The sequence below is a fragment of the Carcharhinus amblyrhynchos genome, unplaced genomic scaffold (genome assembly GCF_965287045.1).
Source record: "Carcharhinus amblyrhynchos unplaced genomic scaffold, sCarAmb.v2.hapA chromosome_327, whole genome shotgun sequence".
In the NCBI taxonomy this organism is placed as follows: domain Eukaryota; kingdom Metazoa; phylum Chordata; class Chondrichthyes; order Carcharhiniformes; family Carcharhinidae; genus Carcharhinus; species Carcharhinus amblyrhynchos.
In genome coordinates this window covers 1-26,065 of record NW_027650067.1, presented here as the reverse complement: position 1 = coordinate 26,065, position 26,065 = coordinate 1, and the positions used below count along the sequence as shown (strand labels likewise).

The following is a 26,065-nucleotide window of genomic DNA, read 5'->3' as shown; positions in this document are numbered from 1 at the left end:
AACCTTTCGAGTCTGGATGACCCTTAGTCAGAGCTGAGAGGAAAGAGAGTCAGCAAAGATTAAGGTTCTTTTCACACCAATGGACAAACGCTTGGAAATGGGAACATGCCGATTTGTTTGAAGCGGAAGAGGGGGAGTTCCTGGTTTCGGCAAAACTGCTGAGATTCTGAGACAGCTATTTGTAATCTATGGGCTGTTAGAGATTTTAGTGTCACTGAATCACAGAATTGTTACAACGCAGAAGGAGACCATTTGCCCATTGTCTCAGCACTGGCTGTCTAAAACTGGCATCGTGTCTTAGATAACGGTCCTCAGTTTGTGTCGGAAGGTGTGAAATATTTCTGAGTAATAAGGGAATGAGGGACACCCTCACATCATCACATCAAATGATGCCGCAGGAGGATTGTGAAGAGGTCTTGGCAGTTGTTTGCTCAGCGACAAACCGGACAGTAACTTTCACGTTTCTCTTCGACCCAGGCCAGACTATTGTCCGTTCTTTTACAGAATAACAATCCACCCACCATAGGTTTCTCACCTTATGAGTCAGTATTTAAACGCACTCCTAGGACAAGGTTTCATCTGCTTAAACCTGACGTCAGTAATGAAGGAAGAGAAAAGTAAAACAAAGTGAAAGTGAGTCATGACGGACTTCAGGCATGAAGCAGAGAGATCAGTGCTGCCCAGAAGGTTCTGGCATAGAACCATGGAACAGGAGTATGTGATTGGAATGTAGGCGCATTCCCATCTCTTCTGAAGATTGTTAGTGTCGTGTAGATCATTTGCTGGAAAAAAGAGGAAATCTGAGAAATGGAGAGCGTGACAAACCTTCCATAGCCCAAATTCCTCCTGTAGTCTAAATTTGCCCTACGTCCCAAAGGGAGGTTGGGAAAGAAATTGAAAGAATGTCAGTATTACAGATTCCAGGGGAAGCAAAGTGAGTTAGAGACAAATCAATCAATGTCACAGCCCCAAGCAGTAAGTGGAGTTGGTAATCAAAGTCAAAGTTCAGGTTTGACACAGCCAGAGACGTTGAGAGACAGAGTCAAGCTAATGGAAATGTAATGAGATAGCCAGACAGAAAAGAGAAAGATGTCAGAAAGGGGAACTGGAAGTGTGCAGAAACGAAGAAGAAATAGCTTGCTCTTTTCATTATTTCTTGTGCAATGATGATATTTTTGTAAAATACATCATTGTGTTAAGGAGAAACATTTTTTTCACATGTGAATTACTCTGGTAATTTTCATCTGACAGTTTTTTTGGTTGTGAGTCCAGTAAAAACAAGAATGCAATCCAACCTGTTAAATTTTCAGCTATTGTTGATGTTGGTTTAGTCATATTGGACCATAATATCCACCCAACCAAAGAAAGTCACGACTTGCTGGAATTAAATCAACATGAAACAGACTTTCTGCTCTGAGAATCTTCATTGAAAACCCAGCTGAGTGACTGGAGCTGCCCGGATCGAGCAGTGAAAGAGTTCCCACAGGATTCAGGGCTGTGTGACTCCAGTGAACTCAGGGAAGGTCACCTCAGTGACTGGGGGGAGGCTACTTGGTGAGGAATGGGTGGGTGGGGGGGGTGCAGCTTCACTTGTGGACATGCTGGTGGAGAGGCGGGGTGGGGTGGGGCGGGGGGGGGGGGAGCTTGGCAATGTCCTGGGGGTTGATTAGTCAGAGGTGAGGGGTAGGGGTGTCCAAAGTGTGTGTGGGGTGCGGTGCGGGGGGGGGGTACCCCTTGCAGAGCTTGATCTGGATTCTTAAAATAGTTGTGCTGAAGTTCGAGGTGGTTTTATTTTTTTTCCTAACTCTTTAACTGTTAGTGTAACACCAGCCGAACCACGGGAAGTCAGTGATTTAAATCACTTTGTTGGAATGGTTCCCAGCACAGTGCAATTGTCCAAGGGATGTTAAAGTTTCTGGAAAATTGCAGGGTACCTGGGATCCGGAGAGGGATTTGCCAATCTTTGGGACACCTCACCCAAATCTGACCCTGCGGAGCTTGGATGTAGCGGGTATTCTGGGAATTTTGTACGTTTCCATGTCTGAGTTTTTCAGGTGGGGAGGGAGTGTGTACATCTATTAAGCTGCCCTCTCTGTTGGGGAGGTGTAAATAAAGCCTGTTCAATAGTAACTACCTTCCCCTGGGCTCGTGTTAGTCATTAACATCCATCCCCATCAGCGATTGTGGACCTTTAGCCCAGCTCTGTCCCGTCACTGGGAGAACACGGCCTCCAGCTGTCACATTCTGCACTCGGTGAGGGGCCCATTCCAAGGGTGGGGAAATATCGACACTTTGGCAAAATGCAACCCCCCCCCCCCCACCCGCAACCCCCCCCCCCCCACCACCACCACCACGTGCGACTTTTCACCGTTGACCCAGACACAAGTGCCAGTTTTGCAGCTTGGCTGAAACTTGGACACTTTGTCAGTTCTTCACTGGAGAGTTAGCTCAGCATTCCCATGTGGAGTTCAGACTGAATCCGAGGTTGCAGTTTGATGGGTTGAAAATGTTCAGTAAATCACTATAATAATGTGTGAAGAAGGTACCATAGTTTGCAAGTGGAGGACAATGCACAACATTTCACATCTCTGGATGTATTCTCCCAATTCAGCTTAACGTTATTGAACAATTTTATATCAAGCACTTATCTAAGAGATGGCAGCATTGCTACTTAAAGCAGGATAAATATTCAAAGGAGAGAACAGTGCAGTCTGCCAACTCCCTGGTTTAAACATTCATCACTAACTCACTTTCTGTTAGTCTGCAGTAGGGAGAGGCTGGCAGCCCACTGAACAGGCAAATACTTCCAACATTCCTACTGGTTCGGAAGGGTCCTCACTGACTCAGCGTGCTATTGAACCCAGAATGACAGGACACAGCAGGGATTACTCCATCCTGCTCCGTATTCCATTCAGGGACATTTAACCAAAGAATGGATGGTCAAAATACACAGGAGCAGCAAATATAAATCAGAGAGTTCTGGAATGTTCACCGAGTTCTCACTCAGAGAGAATAAAGCAGCATCTTTATCCCAACCATTATCCCAGGCTCAGAATAACTCATTCCAGTATTTCACACTAAATTCACTTTCTGAGAATCAAACCACAAGTCAAGCTGCGTACAGCACAGGAACAGGCCATTCAGCCCCCCCGCTCCCTGCTGGTGTTTCTGCTCCCTGCTAGTCACCTCCCATCCCCTCTCCATCTGACCCTATCACCATCTCCTTCCATTCCTGTCTCCCTCATCTGTTTATCCAATTTCCCCCTAAATGGATCTAAACTATTCACCTCCCCCACCCCCCGTGGGAGAGGGTCCCACACTCTCCCCACCCCCTGTGGGAGAGGGTCCCACACTCTCCCCACCCCCCCGTGGGAGAGGGTCCCACACTCTCCCCACCCCCCGTTGGAGAGGGTCCCACACTCTTCCCACCCCCCGTGGGAGAGGGTCCCACACTCTCCCCACCCCCCGTGGGAGAGGGTCCCACACTCTCCCCACCCCCCCGTGGGAGAGGGTCCCACACTCTCCCCACCCCCCCGTGGGAGAGGGTCCCACACTCTCCCCACCCCCCCGTGGGAGAGGGTCCCACACTCTCTGGGTAAAGAAGTTTCTCCTGAATTCCCCATTGGATTTATTAGTCACTGTCGCATATTCCTGTTTCAAATATACTGTTTCACTCAGGTAATATTCAGTCTCACTCTCTGACTCTTTCAGTCTGAACTCCCTAACAAGTGGAAACATGAAGTGGGCTGTCCCGCCAGCTCACAGTGTGTTTTCTAGCAGTAGAGACAGATTGCCATGGGATTCTCCAGCCCCGCCGATGCCATCCCACCACTGGGAACCCAGCACAGAGTGTTGGGCCTTTGGTGGGACTGGAAGCCCTGATCAAGTCAGCCTCATCTTCAGTTCCAACCTGTCCAACCTATCCCAATGGTGATAGCCCTCACAGCTCTGCTCTCAATTCTGAAGTATTCTGGTGTTTTATGAAGCATCCCTCCAGCCTGTGGACACTACATTCAACATTCAACATTGGAGAATGCTGATCACTCCAGGGTTAATAGTGTAAGGATAAACTCCCTGGCTCGGGTCCAGCGGACAGAAGGTATAACGAACTCTCACACATTTCTGGCATCTGTTCCAAGGGGTTAACTCAATGCCAGGAGTAGAGGATTAGAACATTTACCCCAGAGTAAACACACACAACGGAGTTCCCAGCTTCCTATACTCGGAAAAGGGGAATGGGAGGGTGAAGGACGGGTGGAATCCAGTGAAGCTAAAGAACAGAATGTCTATAAAAGGAGACAGTGAGAGAGGAAGAACAGAATTGGACACTTGGATTTTTGTGGGGCCAGTGGGAATATTCATGTCTCCCAATCCCAGCCTCACAAACATGAGGAAAGATTCACCGGTTATAACAGCAGGTCAGAGGCTGGGAATCCTGCAGAGAGTAACTCACTTCCTCTCTTCCTAAAGCCTGTCCACCATCTACAAGGCACAAGTCGGGAGTGTGATGGAATACTCCCCATTGCCTGGATGGGTGCAGCTCCAACAACACACGAGAAGCTCAACACCATCCAGGATAAAGCAGCCCAGCTCGGTTGGCACCACATCCACAAACACTCACTCCCTCTGTCGTTGATGCACAGTGACTGCCGTGTGTACCATCTACAAATTGCATTGCAGGAACTCTCCAAGGTTCCTTAGGCAGCACTTTCCAAACCCATAACCAGTACCATCTAGAAGAACAAGAGCAGCAGAACACCCCCACCTCGAGGTTTCCCTCCAACTCCCTCACCATCCTGATGTGGAAGAATATCGCTGTTCCTTTACTGTCTCTGGGTGAAAATCCTGGGACTCCCTCCCTAACAGCACTGTGGATGTACCTACATCACAGGGTCTGCAGTGATTCAAGAAGGCAGCTCACCACCAACTTCTCAAGGGGCAATTAGGGATGGGCAGTAAACACGGGCCTAGCAATACTCACATGCCATATAAGGATAATTCTTAAAAATGTAAAGCCTGTTTTTTGTCCTTAGGAAATCCCAAAGTGCTCCCAGATCAACGCCCAGAGAAATGGGATCACCGATAACGGACGGTGGGTAAATATTGACCCCAGGATATCTGGGAGATCTTCATGTTCTGTGATGAACAATGACCATGGCATCTTTTACATGTCTTGTGTTAGCAAAATCCTCAAATTACAACCGAGTGTCCAGTTTGAGGAATAAACTTGTCTATTGTCTGTAAATTAGTTTCTGTCTGCAGTGTGTCAAATATTTGGGACCCCGATATAGATTCCTGATGGGACTCTATTGGTCACAAGCTGCCAGTTACAGGAGCTGCTACTATCTGCCTCCGAATTCAATCTGACAATTCCATCACCAGGTTCAGGATTTACCTTCAATTCACAAACTGTTCAAGTTCCTCACAAGATATTGTTATCAAATGCCTTTTGGAAATCCATACAAGTAACATCCTTGGGCATTGCCTTTTCCAGTAAGTTAATTACAGATTCCCACTGAAGATTCCCCTTATCCCGGAGATAACCTGGCGGATTGGTTACAGCTGGAGTTTCAGAAAACTGCACATGAAGTTTCTGAAAGAAAGATTCCTGTTCTTTGTTCCAGGTTGTTAAATGTCTGTGTGTAATTTGAGAATAGGAGCCTATTGGACCATGGGGGCCGTGTCAGGGTGTTATAACACCTGGAATACCCAGACCTGCTCTTTGATTCCTGAAAAATAAATCAGATGAAGTCAGGTGTGAGGGTAAACCTTGAACTCAGTCACTGTTCAGCTGATATTTTGGCCCTGGAGGGAGTGCAGAGGAGGTTTACTAGGCTGATACCGGAGTTGAGGGGATTGAGCTATGAGGAGAGGCTGAATAAACTAGGCTTGTACTCGTTAGAGTTTAGAAGAATGAGGGGAGATCTCATTGAGACGTATAAGATGATGAATGGGATGGATAGGATAGAGGTGGAGAGACTCTTCCCGCTCAAAAAAGACAGTAGGACTAGGGGGCACAGCCTCAAGATAAAGGGGAGGCGGTTTAGAACGGAGTTGAGGAGGAACTTCTTCACTCAAAGGGTGGTGAATCTCTGGAATTCTCTGCCCGTTGAAGTGGTGGAGGCTGCCTCGCTAAATATTTTTAAGAAGCAGGTTGATGGGTTCTTGATAAGAGAGGGGATTAAGGGTTATGGGGAGAGGGCGGGAAAGTGGAACTGAGCCACAACAGATCAGCCATGATCTTATTGAATGGCGGGGCAGGCTCGAAGGGCTAGATGGCCTACTCCTGCTCCTATTTCTTATGTTCTTATGTTCTTATGTTCTTATGTTCTTATGATTGGCAAAGTTTGAGAAGTGTGATTTATCAGAGACACAGTTCAAACACGGAGCACAGAATCATAGAATCCTGACAGTGCAGAAGGAGGCCACTCAGCCCATCGAGTCTGTACTGACAACAATCCCACCCAGGCCCTATTCCCGTAACCCTGCTACTAGGGAGAATTTAGCATGGCCAATCAACCTAGCCGGCACATCTTTGGACTGTGGGAGGAAACCAAAGCACCCGGAGAAAACCCACGCAGACACAGGGAGAACGCGCAAACTCTGCATAGACAGTGACCCGAGCCGGGAATCGAACCTGGACCCCTGGCATTGTGAAGCAGTAGCACACCACCAACTGTACTACCATGCTGCCTTGATCAGTGGTAGTGTCTAACTCCCCGCGGCCCAGACCAGGTCAGTTTAAAAAGTGAATCTATAATTCTCGGACTCAGATTGTCAAATTACTGTTAAAGAGCCACACATTTCACATGTTACTGGACAGTGGGCTGGAATGTGATATAATCCCTGTGATTAGGGGGAGGTGAGATCGGGTTTTGAGAGCGGGGTTGGGTGGTTTAGGTAAGGAAGTGATCTAAATTCTCAGCCACTACACTCCCAACCCCAGTAACACTGACACGGAGGGAATCGCTGGAACCTGCAGTGTCAGCTGCCATTATCTGACAATTCTCCAACTGTCTCAGCAGCGCTGTACAAACACTATCACAATATGAGTAAGGTCCTGTGGAATGTTCTGGCAAATTCGATTGGGAGCTCTGTCCTATGTTTACTCCTTATTTAGACAGCAACAGTATAGACAGCTCGAGAGTATAGACACCCATCCCGGTTTGGGAAGGCTGGAAGATTCTACTCGAGCTGGGAATGAATTTCAAATCGGATTCTCGTTGTCAGGATGCTGCACCCAGCACTGCTCCAGTTTTAAACCTTAAAGTTTTAGTTATTTGTGACAAGTAAGGCTTACATTAACACTAGTTACTGTGAAAATCCCCCAGTCGCCACACTCTGGCACCTGTTCGGGTACACTGAGGGAGAATTTAGCACAGCCAATGCACCCGAGCCAACACGTCTTTCGGCCTGCGGGAGAAAGTTCAGAGGAAACCCATGCAGACACGGGGAGAATGTGCAGACCCCACACAGACAGTGACCCAGGCCGGGGATTAAACCAGGTCCCTGGCGCTGTGAGACAGCAATGCAAATCATTGTGTCACCATGCTGCCCTTGGCAACTCCCACCTTTCCCAATGAGATGTGTTCCTCAGTACAAATTTGGTTTCTCTTTGAGGTGACACACAGGCTCCGATCTGTAACGGCCTCCACAGAATTGTGGATTTGTGATATCACTGAACTAATAATCCAGAAACCAAGGGTTCAGATCCCACCAATGGTGGCTGAGAATGTGACTTCAGTTTTTGTAAAGATTTGTGGAAATAGAAATCCGTGGCAGTGTTTAACATTCCACCGACAGTGTGGGACCCAGATTGTTCCCGGGGGGGGGGGCAATCTCCAAGATCCCCCCGCCCACCGCCCCCCACCGCCCCCCAAGCTTCCAGTTGCTCCAAACTGTCTGTGAATTGCTGGGGCAAATAGGTGGGCCAATATCGAGACCCTGAAGGGCCAATTAATGACCTTAAAGACCAGTTACTGCCCGGCCTACTGAGGCTGCTGGGAGGAGGTCAGAGGGGGAGGGGGAGGGGTCACCCCACCCTTACATGGGCTTTGGGTAAGATGGGTGCTGGGAGGAGGTCGTGGGGCGGGGGGGGAATGACAGGATGAGGGTGACGGGGTGGGGGGGGGCGGGGTGGGGGTGGGGTTGGTGAGCAATGGGGGAGGGGCCAGATGGAAAATCCTATATTCAAAACGTCCTGTCTCTGATCTCAGTAAAGGTCACCACGAGATTGGAGGAGTTTGATAAAAACTCAACAAGATCCATTAATGTTCCTTTAAGGAGGGAACTCTGCCGTCCTGGCCCCGCTCCGGGATGTGAGTATATGTGACTCCATTCCCTCACCGTGAACTACCCTATAACATGATGGGGGGGGGGTGGGGAGCAGCTGTGTTGTCTCAGTACGGCCTGGAGGGGAACAGTTAGAGAAACTCTCAGCGTTTCTACACCACGTCCATCTCAAAGGACTTGCTGCTGTCTCCTGGTGATCACTCCAGGCTGAGGTAGGCGCCTGTAACAGGCCTCAGTCAGAGAGTTGGTGGGAAAAGTACTGAAGAGAATGACCAGCTATGATCATATTGATGACGATATTGGCTTGATGGGCTGAATGGCCTTCTGCTAATCCTATGGTCTTACAGTCAGAACCTCCACTTCTATCACTCACCATTTGAATATTTCCCAGCCTCACACCAGCACCGAATAATGAAACTCAACCCAAAACTCTTCCAGCAAACGTTACATTCCCACACACAGACTAAACATATTCCTTTCCACTGCAGGTACCAAATCAAAACACCTGCTGGAAGGGCAGGGAACGTGAAAGCAAATTCCTCAACGTTTACCTGCAATTGTCATCCTGAATATAGATCCCAAAGATCTCACTGGAAGATCCACCAGACTCCAGCCTTAAACCCGATAACCCAGCACAACACCCCCCCCACCCCCCACCCCCCACCCCTCCCACAAACCTGTCAGATTTAACAAAAGGTCAAACACTCTGATTATCTCACAGAACTGGATTGTCCCCCGAGGGGCAGGCACGGTGATGATTTACCATAATCTCCCAAGGGGCCAACGTTGCTGAATTAGTAATCCAAAGATTCCCAATGAAATATTACAATGCTTCATTGTGAAACTGCACTGAATTCTCCAGCAGGTAACCAACCAAGCAAACATTTCAGAGTGATTGTTAAAATTTAACTCGTTCATTAATATGTATCAGCTTTCTTTTCAGGAAGTGGGGGTCGTTAGATAGGCCAGCATTTATTACCCATCTCTAATTGCCCTTGAGAAGGTGACGCTGAGTTGCCTTCTAGAACTGCTGCAGTCCCTGTGCGGTGTAGGTACACCCACAGTGCGGTTAGGGAGGGAGTTCCAGGATTTTGACCCAGCAACAGCGAAGGAACGGCGATGTATTCCCAGGTCAGGATGGTGAGTAACTTGGAGGGAACCTCCAGGTGGTGGTGGTGTTCGCAGGTACCTGTGGCTCTTCTAGGTGGTAGAGGTTGAGGGTTTGGAAGGTGTTATGAAAGGACAGTTACGGTGAGTTGCTGCAGTGCGTCCTGTAGATGGTACACACGGCTGTCACCGAGCGTCGGGGCTGGGGGGAGTGAACTGGGAAGGTGTTGGATTGGAAGTTAATTGAAGGGTCAGCAACTTCAGCAGCCTGAGACTCCAATCACAGGATACCGAGCTGACCCTGAGTAATGACACAGCCTGCCTTTGTCAGAGCAACTAATGCTGGACAACAGTAATGATGCCCATGAAAACCATTGTCGATTATTGTTAAAAGCCCATCCGGGTCACTAATGTACCTTAGAGAAGGAAATCTGCCGCCCTTACTCGGTCTGGCCTACATGTAACTCTAGACCCACAGCAATGCGAGTGACTCTCAACTGCCCTCTGAAATGGCTGAATGAGACACTCAGTATTTATTTACTTATTGGCGTCACAAGTGGGCTTACGTTAACACTGCAATGAAGTTAGTGTGAAAATCCCCAAGTTGCCACACTCCAGTGCCTGTTCGGGTTACACTGAGGGAGAACTTAGCACGGCCAATGCACCCTAACCAGCACGTCTTTCGGACTGTGGGAGGAAAACCAGAGCACCCGGAGGAAACCCAAGCAGACACTGGGAGAATGTGCAGACTCCACACAGACAGTGACCCAAGGCGGGAATGGAACCTGGGTCACTGACGCTGTGAGGCAGCAGTGCCAACCCACTGTCCTGTATCAATTTGTATTGCCTTAACAAGGCAAAATTCATGGCTCTTTATTTAAACGCATTTAGTATTTGGTACAAAATGAATTAATTAGTGGCACAAATCAGAGTTAATGGTTAATGATCTTATTATCGCTATAAAGACATGGTTACAAGGAGATCAAAACTAGGAATTCAGTATTCAGGACTAGGTGACTCTCTGTAAGGACAGGCAGGCTGGTGAGGTAGCTGTGTTAGTACAAGATGGAATAAGTGTGATAGCAAGAAATGATCTTGGATTGGAAGGTGTAGAATCATCTGGGTGGAGGTAAGAAATAACAAGGTGAAGTGACACTGTTGGGAGTATCTATAGACTCAGTAAGTGCAGCTATACTGTAACACAGAATAATTCGAGAGATAATAAGGGCATGTAAAAGAGGCAGGACATTAATTATCGGTGACTTTAATCTTTATACACTTAGGAAAGTAAAATTGCTGAGGTAGCCATCAGCAGAATTCATAGAGTATTCAGGACAGTTTCCTAGAACAATACATTGTGGACCCAACCAGAGATCAGGCTATTTTGGATCTGGCAATGTGGATTGAGGCAGGTTTAATAAACAACCTCCCCAGGAAACAGTGACCATAACATCTTAGAATTTAACATTCCGTTTGAGAGTCAGGAGCTTGGGTAAACTTAAATAAAGATAATTATGAGAGAAATGAGACAGATTTGGCTGGAGTGGACTGGGAAAGGAGTTTAGCAGGAAAGATGGTTGATCAGATGTTTCCGAAAAAAGATCATGATTCAAAGCAAAGATACATCCCAGTGAGGAAGAAGGATTCTAGAAAGGGGATAAATCAACAATGTTTAAAAGTTCAGGATAACTGAAAGCAAAAACCTAGAATGTGCCAAAGATTCCTGGTAAGCCCAAGGATTGGGAAAGTTTTAAAAACCAACAAAAGATGACCAGAAAAATATAAAGGGGGAGTAGGTAAACTGAGTGTAAACTGGCAATAACATAAAAACAGTTACAGTTTCTTCAAATCTGTAAAAAGGAAAGTGAGAGGCCAATGAGAACATGGGCCCTTAGAGAATGAGACTAGGGAAATAACGGGAACCAAGGAAATTTCAGGGGAGTGAAAGAAATACTTGGTGTCAGTCTTCAGTAGAAGACAATAATAACCTTCCAAAAGTGGGGAGGGAATGAATATAATAACTCTCACTAGAGATAAAGTGTTAGGGAAACTAATGGGGCTGAGGGTTCAACGATCCCCTGGGTTGCATCCCAGGATATTAAAGGAAGAAGCTGCAGAGATGCACTGGGCGTAATCTTCAAAATCCCCTAAATTCTGAAAAAGTGCCAGAAGCTTTCAAAGAATTTAGAATGAGATAATATAATCAAACAGTGTCACATGGCTTCACAAAGGGGAAATCAGGTCCAACAAATGTAGAAGAATTCTTGGACGTGGTAATGAGCAGGATAGATAGAGGAAAACCAGCAGATATTAAATATGTTCAAGGCTGAGACAGATGTTTAATCAGGAAGGGAATCGAGGGTTATGGGGATAAGGCGAGGAAGTGGAGTTGAGGATAATCAGGTCAGTCACGATCTCATTGAATGGTGAAGCAGACTCGATGGGCCGAATGGCCTACTCCAGCTCCTATATCTTATCATCAGAACTGCTACAAAATTGAAAAGGTTTAAATTTGGACAGAGCACGCGACACTGACCGAAGCACCAGAAACATCCTTGGCAAACCCTCTGCAAAATCCTCCTCATGAAAACTGGGGGCTCGTGCCAAAATTGGGAGAACGATCTCACAGATTAGTCAAGCAACAGGCTGACACATTCATACTGACGGAATCATAGCTCACAGGCAAAGCTTTCTTTAACAGCATCTTCCAAACCCGTGACAAAGATCCAAACATGTGTGGGTTCAGTGGATTGGCCATGCCAAATTGACCCTTAGTGTCAGGGGAACTAGCTAGGGTAAATGCATGAAATTACAGGGATAGGACCTGGGTGGGATTGTGGTCAGTACAGGCTCAATGGGCAGAATGACCTCCTTCTGCACTGTAGGGATTCTATGATACATCTACTACCTGGAAGGACAAGGTTTGGGCTAAGGGGAAAGATTGAATTGTACAGATGGAAGGGGGTAGCATGGATTAAGGAGTGTGTTTGAAGGAAGATACAGAACAGGAAAGCAATAATTTGCATTTTCAGTCTCAGCTGGACACGGTGACATGGGGGGGGATTAGCTGTGTCTCAATCAACCCACGACTGAACTTCTACCAAGCGGAACCATCATTACAGCATTGGGATCCTTCTGTTCTCACAGTGGGCCGCTCTGGAAATGGTTTTAAAAGTTCAGCCATCCAGTTCCTCCAGGCGGAGTTCACACAGCAAACACCTCATCATAAAACAGCTACTCTAACCAGTCAGCACACTGCCTGCCTAGAGAAGAAAGGGCCATTGTCAAAGTTTTGTGTTGTGAATGAAGCAGAAATATTCAGGAATGTGAAACAGGCAAAGAACACAAAATCCATCATACAAATTCAACATCAGAGACACTCACTATTAAATAATGGTTCAGAGTCTTAACACAGTGCATCGCTAATCTAGACTGACACACTAGTACAGCGCTGAGGGAGTGCCGCACTGTCAGAGGGTCAGTGCTGAGGGAGTGCCGCACTGTCAGAGGGTCAGCGCTGAGGGAGTGCCGCACTGTCAGAGGGTCAGTGCTGAGGGAGTGCCGCACTGTCAGAGGGTCAGTGCTGAGGGAGTGCCGCACTGTCAGAGGGTCAGCGCTGAGGGAGTGCCGCACTGCCAGAGGGTCAGCGCTGAGGGAGTGCCGCACTGCCAGAGGGTCAGCGCTGAGGGAGTGCCGCACTGCCAGAGGGTCAGCGCTGAGGGAGTGCCGCACTGCCAGAGGGTCAGCGCTGAGGGAGTGCCGCACTGCCAGAGGGTCAGCGCTGAGGGAGTGCCGCACTGCCAGAGGGTCAGCGCTGAGGGAGTGCCGCACTGCCAGAGGGTCAGCGCTGAGGGAGTGCCGCACTGCCTGTCTCTCACCTCTATGTTAAGCTCTGTAATGAGTGAGTCTGAGGATAAAACTGAGGAAGTCTCAGAAATAATAAATGCAGCAAGTTGCAAATTATTAGTTGTGACAAATGATCAGCGTTTTCACAAAGGAATCCATCTGAATCTGAAACTTTCATCCAATATCAGTGAAGAGTAAATGGTTTCAGTGCAGTTTTTTCAAACCTGGACTGAAACTGTCAGTTTGAGAGAGTCACTGAGCTAAAATAGAACGGATAATCCCGCCCTGGTGACCCCCATCCCCGCCGTAACCCTGCCCCCCCCCCCCAGTAACCCTGCCCCCCAGTAACCCTGCCCCCCAGTAACTCTGGCCCCCTCCCCGGTAACCCTGTGCTGAAGGATCCATTTCATTGTTTATTGAGTCAATGGTTAAACTCTCACACTTTCACCAGTTTAATGCTTCTTGAAGTTTGCTAGTTTTAGTCCATGTTTCAAAAACCACAAGAGTTTAGTCTTTATCCAAGTTCAAACAAACTTTAATCGTCTCTGCAGTTATCCCACCCTCTGTGAACGTACAATTCTGACTGTCTCCAAAGAATTAATGGGAACCCAGCAATCTAAACAAGGTGGCACACCAGCAATGCCTTAGCATTATCCAGCAATTCCCTTTAAATCCCAGCAGCCCTGTGCTCTGTAACCTCCAGCGGCTTTCCCATCCTTTCACATCCCTCTGTGACACTGGCCCTCCCTATCACTGTGACCTCTCCCAGCCCCACATCCCTGACTGCATCTCTGATTTAAACCGTCCCTCTGTGCCTTCAGCTGTCTAGATCCTGGAGCCTGGATCCCTCCCGAAGCCTCTGCACCTCTCTCCTCTCTCCTCCCGAAAGAGGGTCCTTAAAACCTACTTCGCTGACTGAACCTCCGGTCACCTGCTCCTTCTACATCCCTTCAAGTGATTCTGTGTCAAATGCTATTTGATAATCAGTCCCAGACATGCCTTGAGATGTTTTTATTATCTCATACATGTTTATTTAAATCCAGGTTTATGTTGTGTGAGAATGAAAGTAGGATTATATTCACTGGAGTTTACAAGAGTGAGAGGGGATCTGATAGAAACTTCTAAAATCCTAACAGGGTTAGATTCAGAAAGAATGTTCCTGATGGTGGGGGATTCTAGAACTAAAGTAAAGTTAAAAGTTTAAAGTTTATTTGTTAGTCGCAAGTAAGGCTTACATTAACACTGCAATGAAGTTACTGTGAAATTCCCCTAGTCGCCACACTCTGGCATTGGTTTGGGTCAATGCACCCTAACCAGCACGTATTTCAGACTGTGGGAGAAAACCAGAGCACTCGGAGGAAACCCCCGCAGACATGGGGAGAACATGCAAACTCCACACAGACAGTGACCCAGACCAGGGATCGAACCTGGGTCCCTGGCGCTATGAAGCAGCAGTCATAGTTTGAGGATAAAACTTTTAGAGGTGAGGAGAAATATCTTCACCCAGGGGTGGTGAACGTGTAGAATTCAACACCAAAATGAATGGCAGAGCAGGTTCAAAGGGCCAAATGGCCTCCTCCTGCTTCTATGGAAGGGGAAAGTTATTGGCAAAGTTACCGGTGAGATGGTGTTGTGCGTTTGGAGGAGTGTTGCACAACAGCGAGCTGGGAATGAAGTCTTATTATCTGGAGTTCCAGATCTTAATAATCCTTCTGGGAAGGGTGAATAAAAGGTCATAGTGTTTCTGTCAGGGAAGCGCAGCTTTAACACTTAGATTAAACGCAAACATCCATCATTGCCGTTCTCCTGGCTCAGGGATAGAGGAGCTGGGATAAAGAGTTCGGCTCAACTACCAAGAAAAATAGTCTAAAGACAAAACGCGGAAGGATCTGAAGGATCCACACAGAACAATGTGATTTATAATCCGTATGAGTGAATCTGATAACTCAGAGTCAACACAGTCACAACTGAGCCGTAACTGGGTCAACAATCACATCCTCTGGGATTCCCAAATTATTGGGATGAATGCTCTGATGGAATGTTCAAACCAGCCGTGAGCTATCAATGTCAGGGGCACACATCAAGTTATCTTGTTTAAACACCAAACATCTCAGTTCGTTCAAATTAATGGATGGAAAATCATCTCCCATTTCCTGACCCACATCCCCAGTGGAGAAGGCTCAGGAACATTGACCTGATTACATCCTCCTCATTCCCCATTTCAAACAGAAGTCTGTTGAGGAATTAGATGTGTTTAACCATCTAAAGAGATGATTGCTTTTATAACACTGTGTTCCACTGTTTTTCAATGGACTGACAATTGTTACAGGTTTTTCCTCTGAATCCTGCAGTAAATTGCATTACAGCCTCTGACTGAACCAACTGCACATCTACAGCAGCTTTGGATCCACGGTGAGCTCAGTCCTCTCAACCAGCTTGGCCATTTCCCCTTATAGACAAAGAGACTGAGACATGGAGTGAGTGATATTGATCTGACAGATGCAGTACGGTAGCACAGTGGTTATCACTGCTGCCTCACAGTGCCAGGTACCCTGGGTCCAATTCCGGCCCTGGGTCACTGTCTGTGTGGAGTTTGCACGTCCTCCCCATGTTTGCGTGGGTTTCTTCTGGATGCTCCGGTTTCCTCCCACAGTCCAAAGCTGTGCAGGTTGGTGGATTGGCCGTGCTAAATTGACCCTTAATGTCCCAAGATGTATGGGTTTGGTGGATTAGTAGGGTAAATATATGGGGTTATGGTCTGGGTGGGATGTTCTGTTGGAGAGTCAGTGTGGACTTGATGGACCGAGTGGCCTCCTTCTGAACTGTAGGGATTTGATGATTCTGTGTCTTGAATGTTTATTACGCAGAGAAACAGAAGCGATTGTCGCTGTGTGTAGGACTATCATGATAACGTGACTGGGTTAAAACTCCAGACTCCCTGTGTTAATTCTCATCGTTTCAGCAGTTTGAGAAATCAACCTTACAGAAAAACATCTGGAAATAGAAAGCTGGTTTCAGTCACAGTGAACAGGAAGCTATTGCTTGTTATAAAAACCCGACTGGTTCAGTCATGTCTTGTAGGGAAGGAAATCTGCCGTCCTTGCCTGGTCTGGGTGTGTAAATGACTTCAGACCCTCACTTATGTGCTCAACACTTCCCCTGGAGAGACTCAGTTGCATCAACCCAGCTGTTTAAGAAGGGGGCCCCGGAGATTCTCTGTTGGGACTGGGTAACAAATACACGCCTCAGCAGCAGTGCCCACATCCTGAGAGGGAATATCATTTTTATCTACAGTCACACTGTCTGGTGTGGGAGACCCTCACACCCATTCAATGCAACAAGCCATTAAACTGGAGCTCTGAGTATTTGCAAACCTTGACCTGTGTTCAGGGTCACGATCAGAGTCTGTGTCACTTCCTCAGGGACCCATTTGATCTCAAAACAAACTCACGCTCAAGATCCAGTCGAGTGAAACCTCCCTTTGACAGAATAATGGGTGAGTGATAAGTGTTGATGTACGATACATCTCTGTCTATTATTCTCAGAACTGATTATACAAAGTAGTTTGGTGCATTTCTTAAAAAAAGCAGCTAAGAGAATCTCAGATAAATAAAGAAGGAAATAAAGAATTTTCATTGATACAGTTCTGTACATTAAATTAACCCAAGATATTTTCCAACCATTGTGTTAGATTTGAAGTATACACTCTGGTAGAGATTGCAACAGCCAATTTTCACTCCAATTCCATTTCTCTTTCCACACCTAGCGGTTCACTAAGGAGACTTTTGTCTGTTTCTGTAGCTATTTATTCCCAGAACAGGTCGCTACTCCCTTGCCAGAGGCTTATAGCTTGAGGGGTGCCACTCCATATCAAGCACAGTTGACCAGGAGTCTCTCTCCCACCCTTACCGACAGCCATTGGTGCGTTTGGAAGAATTTCCAGGTCGATATTCGAGCTGTTTGGACGCACCTTCCTCGGCCATCAAGTCCTGGGGTGGGGCTCGAACTCGGAGCTTCTGCCTCAGAGACAGGGGCTCTGACTCACTGCGTCACAAGACCTCCTCACAGCTTTGACTGCCCTCTTGTTACTGATATATTTTATATAGAAATGGGCTAAGCACCATTCTCTCATTGGAAATTCTTGGGAAGTTGGGACCATTGCTCTAACTGCCAGTGCTGCTGTTAATCACAGTCATACCTATCGCAAACATTCTGTGTCATCAAATTCAATATCCTGATCCCCCTTCCTCCCATTTCCTTTGATCTCTTTAGCCCCAAGAGCTACATGTAATTCCTTCTCGAAATCAGGCAACATTTTGGCCTCAGCTACTTTCTGTGGGAGTGAATCCCACACATTCCCCACCCTCTGGGTGAAGAAATTTCTCCTCACCTCAGTTCTAAAAGGTTTACCCCTTATCCTCAAACTCTGACCCCCTAGTTCTGGGCACCACCACTATCGGGAACACTCTTTCTGAATCTACCTTGTCTAACCCTGTTAGGATTTTATAAGTTTCTATGAGATCCCCTCTCACTCTTCTAACTCCAGTGAAAATAATCCAAAACTCCTTAATCTCTCCTCATATGACAGACCTGCCATCCCAGGAATCAGCCTGGGAAACCTTCGCTGTACTCCCTCTATAGCAAGGACATCCTTCCTCAGATAAGGACACCAAAACTGCTCACAATACTCCAGGTGTGGCCTCACCAACAACCTATACAATTGCAGCAAAACATCATTATCCTTATACTCAAATCCTCTCTCAAGTCCAACATACCATTTGCCTTCTTTATTGCCTGCTGTATCTGCGCGCTTACTTTCAGTGATTGATGCACGATAACTCCAAGTCTCGTTGAGTAACCGCCTCTCTCAATTTACACCCACTCAAGTAATAATCTGTTTTCCTATTACTGCTACCAAAGTGGATAACCTCACATTTATCCACATTATCTGCATGGCAGATGCAGTATACGCACACACTCAGCCTGTCCAAATCACACTGAAGTATCTCTGCATCCTCCTCACAGCTCACCCTCCCACCCAACTTTGTATCATCTGCAAACTTGGAGATAATACATTCAGCTCCCTCTTCCAGATCATTAATATACAATGTGAACATTTGGGGTCCCAGCACAGACCCCTGTGGAACCCCACTAGTCACTGACTGCCAGTCAGAAAATGGAAGCCAGATGAAATGTACCACATGCTATTAGGGTCAAGGTGATATCTAAAGGCTGGAGTTTCGGAACCTGTCAGCAGCTATTGTTCCAGTTATCAAGAAGGATGGGTCTATAAGGATTTTCAGGGATTTCAAGGTGACCATAAATTCAGTGTTCATTATCTTGCATTGCCGGATTTTCAGGAAAATTGACCTGAGCCAGGCCTATATGCAGCTGAATGTGTGCAAGAAGTCACAAGAACTTCTGATAGTTGGGACATACAAAGGCTCGTTTTAGAACCAAAGATTACTGTTTGGTATCACATCTATTCCTGCATTGTTTCAAAGGGCATTGGATTAGATCCTGAGCAAACTAAATGGAGTCCAGTGTTATTTGGATGACATCCTGGCCGCTGGAAAAGATGATGTGGAGATCCCGGTGTTGGACTGGCGTGGGCACAGTAAGAAGCCTCACAACACCAGGATAAAGTCCAACAGGTTTATTTGGAATCACGAGCTTTCAGAGTGCTGCTCCTTGCTCAGGTGAGTCACTGGAAAATGATGAAGAAAAACACTTTCCAAACACAGATGCCACTCTCCAGAGAGTCTGGAAGAATCCAGTCTGAAAGTCTGTGAAGAAATCTGTGAGTTTTTCCAATTCTCCATCCAGTATTTGGGAGTGACTTTCACAAATCTCTTTTTTAGGTTAAAGCCATTGCATAGGTACCTGCACTTCAGAATATAAACCAGTTTGTTTTTTTCCTGGGATTGGTGAATTATTAAGAAAGATTTGTTTTTAGTATCAGTTGATGTTGACACCAAATTGTCAGAGGTCACTGTGATGACATCTACCTTATCTGAGGAGACTGTTGAGAAGCTGGGGGAAGGGTGCCGCCATTTTGGGTTTCCTGAACAGCTGGTAAATGATAACGGACCCAATTTCTCTCAGGAATTCAAAAGGTTCTTATAAGAAGATGGTATTCAGTGCGTTAGGTCCGTATTGTATCATTGTGATATTGATAGAGCAGCAGAATATTTTAATCGAATTGTGAAATGTATATCGAGAGTGACCAGGGAACAAGGTTCATGGATCAAATATCTGAAAAAGTTCTGCTGGTTTATGGGAATATCCCAACCCTCCTGCATTATTAATGATGAAGAGACAACTATCATCGGCATTCCATCTGTTCAAACCTCCAAAACTGAAGAGATTGTACAACAACAACAACAACAACAACAGGGATAACTGGAACAACGGGAAGGCAAGGCCTAGACTTTTCCAGTAAGGATGAGGAATTATTCCACAGGAGAGGAATGGGATCCTGCCATGGTCCTTGCACAGACAGGAACTGTCTCCTATATGGTCCACACCAGAGATGACGTTACCTGGAGGAGAGATACGGACTGGCTGTTAGCTGGGAGAACAGGCCCACCGGAATCGGAACCTGCGGAGAATCCAGATTCAACCGTACAAAATACTGACCTGAACTTTCTGACTGCCCCGACACCAACAGACACGGCTGAGAGAAACAACACCTCATCTACTGACCAAACACAAGAGACAGCCAGAGTTCCAACATCAACACTGGTCAAACCAACCACCAATCACACCAGAGCAAAGGATGCAAATGGCAGCGATTCACCGTCAACAGCGAGGACCCCCAGCCTATCTGACCGGTTACCAGCGCCTGACTCATCAAGTATTGGTCATGTTCAGCTTGTTGGCGATGTTTAGGAATAGTTTAGGTTAGAGGATCATTAGATTGGGTTCCACTGGTTGGCGCAACATTGAGGGTCGAAGGGCCTGTACTGCGCTGTAATGTTCTATGTTCACTTTAAGAGGGGAGGAAACTGTATGGATTTCTGTTAATTCCTACTGGCTGACTGAGCACTGCTGTATTAATATGTTCACCAGAGTTGTCAGCGCGGGAAACAGGCAGCAATGTGAAAGAACACACATTTGTAAATAAAGTTCTGTGTTTTAAAGCCTCCCTGCTCCCTCCTGTCATTCTCCAATGTACAAGCGATTCCCATTCCTGTAGAACAGTACGGATCCCGGTGGGTGTTTATGCGGTTACATTCCTCTCACAAAGCTGGTACAGTGAGTGTGGAACCCGAAACCGGGACCACAATCACTGTGTTACTCTGCTCCAACAGCACGGACCCTGACAGGACACCTTCATTATTCTGATTAATTAATTTATCTCTCGTTTTGAGGGACTGGCTGTCAGGTAGCACGGTGGTTAGCACTGCTGCCTCACAGCACCAGGGACCTGGGTGCGATTCCCGGCTTGGGTCACTGTCTATGCAGGATCTACACATTCTCCCCATGTCTGTGTGGGTTTCCGCCGGGCACTCCAGTTTCCTCCCACAGTCTGAAAGACGTGCTGGTTAGGGTGCATTGGCCGTGCTAAATTCTCCCTCAGTGTAACCCAAACAGGTGCCAGAGTGTGGCGACTAGGAGATTTTCACAGTAACTTCCTTGCGGTGTTAATGTAAGCCTACTCGAGACACTAATAAATTAACTTTAAACTTTAGGTGTGAGTGCAAGGACTGAGATAAACCGGAGCAACAAACTGCAAATTTGACCAAATTGCTGAGTTATACAGAATCAGACTGGCAGAGGGAACGTTCCCCTGGAAACTCGAACTGAGTGAGGTTCTCCAGACACATCACTATTCTCAGCACACTGCCTCGCCTGACCCCGGATACCCGATTGTAAAATAATTCCAGATCCAATGTGAAATTGAAGCTGTTCTTTGTAGAAGGGACCTCACCGATTCCGAGCTACAAAATTCTCCAAAAACACCAACACTGGTCGGAGTTTCCTGTTCTTGTCCCTGACTCCACAGGGCTTCAATGATCATTGTCCACTCTCACACTCCCTCTCTGTCCCCTCTCTCTCTGTCCCCTCTCACACTCCCTCTCTCTGTGCCCCTCTCTCTCTGTCCCCTCTCACAGTCCCTCTCTCTCTGTCCCCTCTCTCTCTGTGCCCCTCTCTCTCTGTGCCCCTCTCACACTCCCTCTCTCTGTGCCCCTCTCTCTCTGTCCCCTCTCACACTCCCTCTCTCTGTGCCCCTCTCTCTCTGTCCCCTCTCACACTCCCTCTCTCTGTGCCCCTCTCTCTCTGTGCCCCTCTCACACTCCCTCTCTCTGTGCCCCTCTCTCTCTGTCCCCTCTCACACTCCCTCTCTCTGTGCCCCTCTCTCTCTGTCCCCTCTCACACTCCCTCTCTCTGTGCCCTCTCTCTCTGTCCCCTCTCACACTCCCTCTCTCTGTGCCCCTCTCTCTCTGTCCCCTCTCACACTCCCTCTCTCTGTGCCCCTCTCTCTCTGTCCCCTCTCACACTCCCTCTCTCTGTGCCCCTCTCTCTCTGTCCCCTCTCACACTCCCTCTCTCTGTGCCCCTCTCTCTCTGTCCCCTCTCACACTCCCTCTCTCTGTGCCCCTCTCTCTCTGTCCCCTCTCACACTCCCTCTCTCTGTGCCCCTCTCTCTCTGTCCCCTCTCACACTCCCTCTCTCTGTGCCCCTCTCTCTCTGTCCCCTCTCACACTCCCTCTCTCTGTGCCCCTCTCTCTCTGTCCCCTCTCACACTCCCTCTCTCTGTGCCCCTCTCTCTCTGTCCCCTCTCACACTCCCTCTCTCTGTGCCCCTCTCTCTCTGTCCCCTCTCACACTCCCTCTCTCTGTGCCCCTCTCTCTCTGTCCCCTCTCACACTCCCTCTCTCTGTGCCCCTCTCTCTGTGTCCCCTCTCACAGTCCCTCTCTCTGTGCCCCTCTCTCTCTGTCCCCTCTCACACTCCCTCTCTCTGTGCCCCCTCTCTCTCTGTCCCCTCTCACACTCCCTCTCTCTGTGCCCCCTCTCACACTCCCTCTCTCTGTGCCCCTCTCTCTGTGTCCCCTCTCACACTCCATCTCTCTGTGTCCCCTCTCTCTCTGTCCCCTCTCACACTCCCTCTCTCTGTGCTCCTCTCTCTTTTTGCCCACTCTCTCTCCCCTTCTCAGTGCCCCCCAACCTCCCCCCTGCCGTCCATCCTCACACCCCTTCTGTGCCCCCCTCTATCTCTGTCTATTCTCACACTCCCTCACTCCATGTGCCTCTCTCCCTCTTCCATCTCCTTTGTCAGTTTCTCTCTCTTTCTCAGCCACCTTTCAGTTTTTGATGGAAGCTGTGGGAAGTACAAAGCCAGTGAACTATCAACAACCTCAAAGACTGAACCCCAAATACACAAACCCACTGATGGAATAATACAGGACAGAGTCAGGCCACTCAGCCCAACACTTCATTCTATCCAATCCTGCTGGGGCAAAGGAAAGCTCAGGTAGACACATTACAGAGCGGTGAAACAATACACAAAATATAACAAGAGATATTTTCCCTCCCTTAATAAAAACCTTTAAACTCTGTTTTTCTCTATTTAGAGCAAGTATCAATGACTTTATGCAATCCCTGTGCTGTGGCTGTCATCATTGGTGTGTGGCAGACGCTCGCACATCCCCCTACACACCCCCAGCCCCTCACCCACACACCCCCAGCCCCCCACCCCACACCCACCCAGCCCCCCACCCCACACCCATACACCCCCAGCCCCCCAGCCCCCCACCCCACACCCACCCAGCCCCCCACCCCACACCCCACACCCACACCCATACACCCCCAGCCCCCCACCCCATGCCCACACACCCCCACCTATGAGGGGTCCCAGGTTGGGGAGGGGTGAGAGCAGAGGGGGAGGAGGGGACGGTCTGAGGGGAATTAGTCCAGGGTGGGGAGGGCATTGGAAGGGAGGTGGTCTGGGGGACGGAAGGAAGGGGTGTGGGGAGAGGGAGTTGGGCGTCAGTCCGGGTTGGGGATAGGGGTGAGGGTGGACGGGGTTAGTCCGGGGGCGGAGGTGTTTGGAGGGGAGGTAATTGGGGGAAAGGAGGGGTGACCTGGGGAGAGGAGTTGGGGGTTGGTCTAGTGGGGCGTGACCAATAGCCTTGTGGAATTAGGGAAAGCCACAGCCAATGAGATGAAGAATTCTTCTCTGTTCCCATTGGCAGTGGAATCAGAAGCAGGAGCCAATGATGTCCACCCTGTATCTCCTCGACACACAAACCTCTCATCACCAACACCAGATAGAAACACAAACTCACTGTGAACCACACAATACCTTCACTCCCTATCCCCATAACCTACTGTAACCCCACAACCCTCTAAAATCTCAGCTAATTCCAGGCTCTTGAACAACCCATCTCTCTCCCATCGAGTGTCTGGACTCTGAGCTCTGGAATTCCCTCCTCAAACTCTCCCCCTCACTCCTGTAAACTCTCCAAGAAACAAGGCCAAGCTTTTGGTCACCTGTCCAATTAGCTCCTTATATGGCTCAGTGTCAAATGGAGTTTCCAAATGTCTCTGAAACGCAGCCTGGGCTGTCTGATGATATGAAAAGGTGCTATTTAAATACAAGTTGTTGTTGTTGTTTCTCCAGCCAGGAATAGGCCCAACTCACTCCACCATTCACTGAGTCAACTCTTATCATTATCTTCCCCCAATCCCATCCCCACTGGGGAGGACTGAGGGTCACATGTTCCCCATCCAGGCCGACATTGGCTATCTCACAATTAGACCCAGAAACACTGTGCTGTGGCTGTGATCATTGGTGTGTGGGAGACCCCCACCCACAGAGCAGTGCCTACAGTGCGCAGACCCCCACACACACCTACACCCCCAAAGGGCAGTCCCCAGCAGCTCAAACTTCAATACATACCCACACACACATACGCCCCCACCACAGACACACAGTCACATCCTGAATATATATGTACACCTACCCACAGACACTGAGATTCACACACACACAGTATTCCTAAACCCTCACACACAAGATCCTGGGAACTCTCTACCGGGTCTCTCTCACACAGAATAACTTCCAGACTCACAGCGACTCCACTCAGAACACTGCAAACTCTCTCCATCAGTCAGGCATTAGTTTGTGAGAATCCGATTGCAGGAACTGAGCTGGTTTATCAATCCTGCCGTGATTAGTGAATTCTTCACCAACACCAACACAATCCTGAGAAATCAGCCAGCCTGGGTGAGAGAGAGTTTGAGTGTGTGTTAGTGAGTGTGTGAGTTTGGGAGTGTCATTATGCATGTGTGAATGTTAATGTGTTGGTGAGTGTGTCAGTGTGTGTTTGTGTGTATGTGATAGTGTGTGAGTATGTTAGTGTGTATGAGTGTGTGTTAGGGTTAGTGTGAGTGTGTATGAGTTTGAATGTGTGTCTTTGAGTTTGAGTTAGTGTGATTGTGTGAGTGAGTGTTAGTGTGAGTAAGTGTGTGAGAGAGTGTGAGTATCTGAGGTGAGTGAGTGAGTATCTGAGTGTGTGAGGGAGTGTGAGACTGAGTAGGTGTCTGTGAGTGAGTGTGTGTGTGTGTGTGTGTGTGTGTGTGAGTGAGTGAGTAGGTGTGTGTGAGTATCTGAGTGAGTGAGTGTGTGAGTCTGTTTGTGAGTGAGTGTGTGTGTGAGAGTGGGAGAGCGAGAGTGAGTGTGTGAGTGAGTAGGTGTGTGTGAGTGAGAGAGTGAGTGTGTGAGTGAGTAGGTGTGTGTGAGTGAGAGAGTGAGTGTGAGTGAGAGAGTGAGTGTGTGAGTGAGAGAGTGAGTGTGTGAGTGAGTAGGTGTGTGTGAGTGAGAGAGTGAGTGTGAGTGTGTGAGTGAGTAGGTGTGTGTGAGTGAGAGAGTGAGTGTGTGAGTGAGTGACTGTGTGTGTGAGTGAGAGAGTGAGTGAGTGAGTGAGTGTGTGTGTGAGTGAGAGTGAGTGAGTGAGTGTGTGTGTGTGAGTGAGAGAGTGAGTGTGTGAGTGAGTGACTGTGTGTGTGAGTGAGAGAGTGAGTGTGTGAGTGAGAGAGTGTGTGAGTGAGAGAGTGAGTGTGTGAGTGAGAGAGTGACTGTGTGTGTGAGTGAGAGAGTGAGTGTGTGAGTGAGAGAGTGAGTGTGTGAGTGAGAGAGTGAGTGTGTTGCTTCCACAGGCAGTTTCTCAGGAATCTCTTTAACTCCACCCTGACAGTTAAAACTTGTCTCCAATCTCTGTCCATCGTGGAGGCTCTGTCTCTGTCTCAGTCTCAGACACAGACTCTGACTCTATCCACTAGCAGTTCCTCACACTGGCATACCCAGTAATACTCGCATTCCGCAGTATAACTTCAATCAGTGTCACTCACCGCTGCCTCCAAGCTGTGTGTGTGGATCAGGAGCAGCGAGGCTGCTACCAGCCAGCGAGACATCAAGTGGGGCATCGGTTCAGCTCTGCCAGAGTCTGCACTTTACATCTGGGGCAGAGAGTGCAGCAGGCAGGCGGGGCAGAGGGGCTGGCTGGAGGATCCCACCGGCTGCTGCTCTCTGCTATCGGTATCCTGAGTGAGGATGGAGTGGGACTGTTCCTCAGTGAGCCCCAACTCAGATTGCTAAGGCAGCCAAAGTCTGGTGTGTTTGCAGTTATACTCCACCCACTGCTCCATCATAGCTCAGAGAGAGAGGGGACAGCTTAACCCCTTACACACTGGATCCATTCTCTACAGAACTCCTCACACTTACATTTCCACACCATCCGCGGATAAAGCATTTTACAACCAATGGAATCCTCTTAAAGAGAAGGAAAAGTGGCGGCGAATCTGTGCACAGCAAG

General features: G+C 48.0%; 1 protein-coding gene across 1 annotated transcript in view; it reads right to left on the bottom strand.

The window, feature by feature from the left end:
* LOC145339106 (uncharacterized) overlaps positions 1-25,878 on the bottom strand; it is a 158,924-nt gene extending 133,046 nt beyond the window's left edge. The window contains exon 1 of the mRNA XM_080183542.1: positions 25,602-25,878. Within this exon, the coding sequence (XP_080039668.1) occupies positions 25,602-25,676 (75 nt within the window). The 5' untranslated portion in view covers positions 25,677-25,878. The remainder of the gene's footprint in view (positions 1-25,601) is intronic.
* Positions 25,879-26,065: the final 187 nt, after the last annotated feature.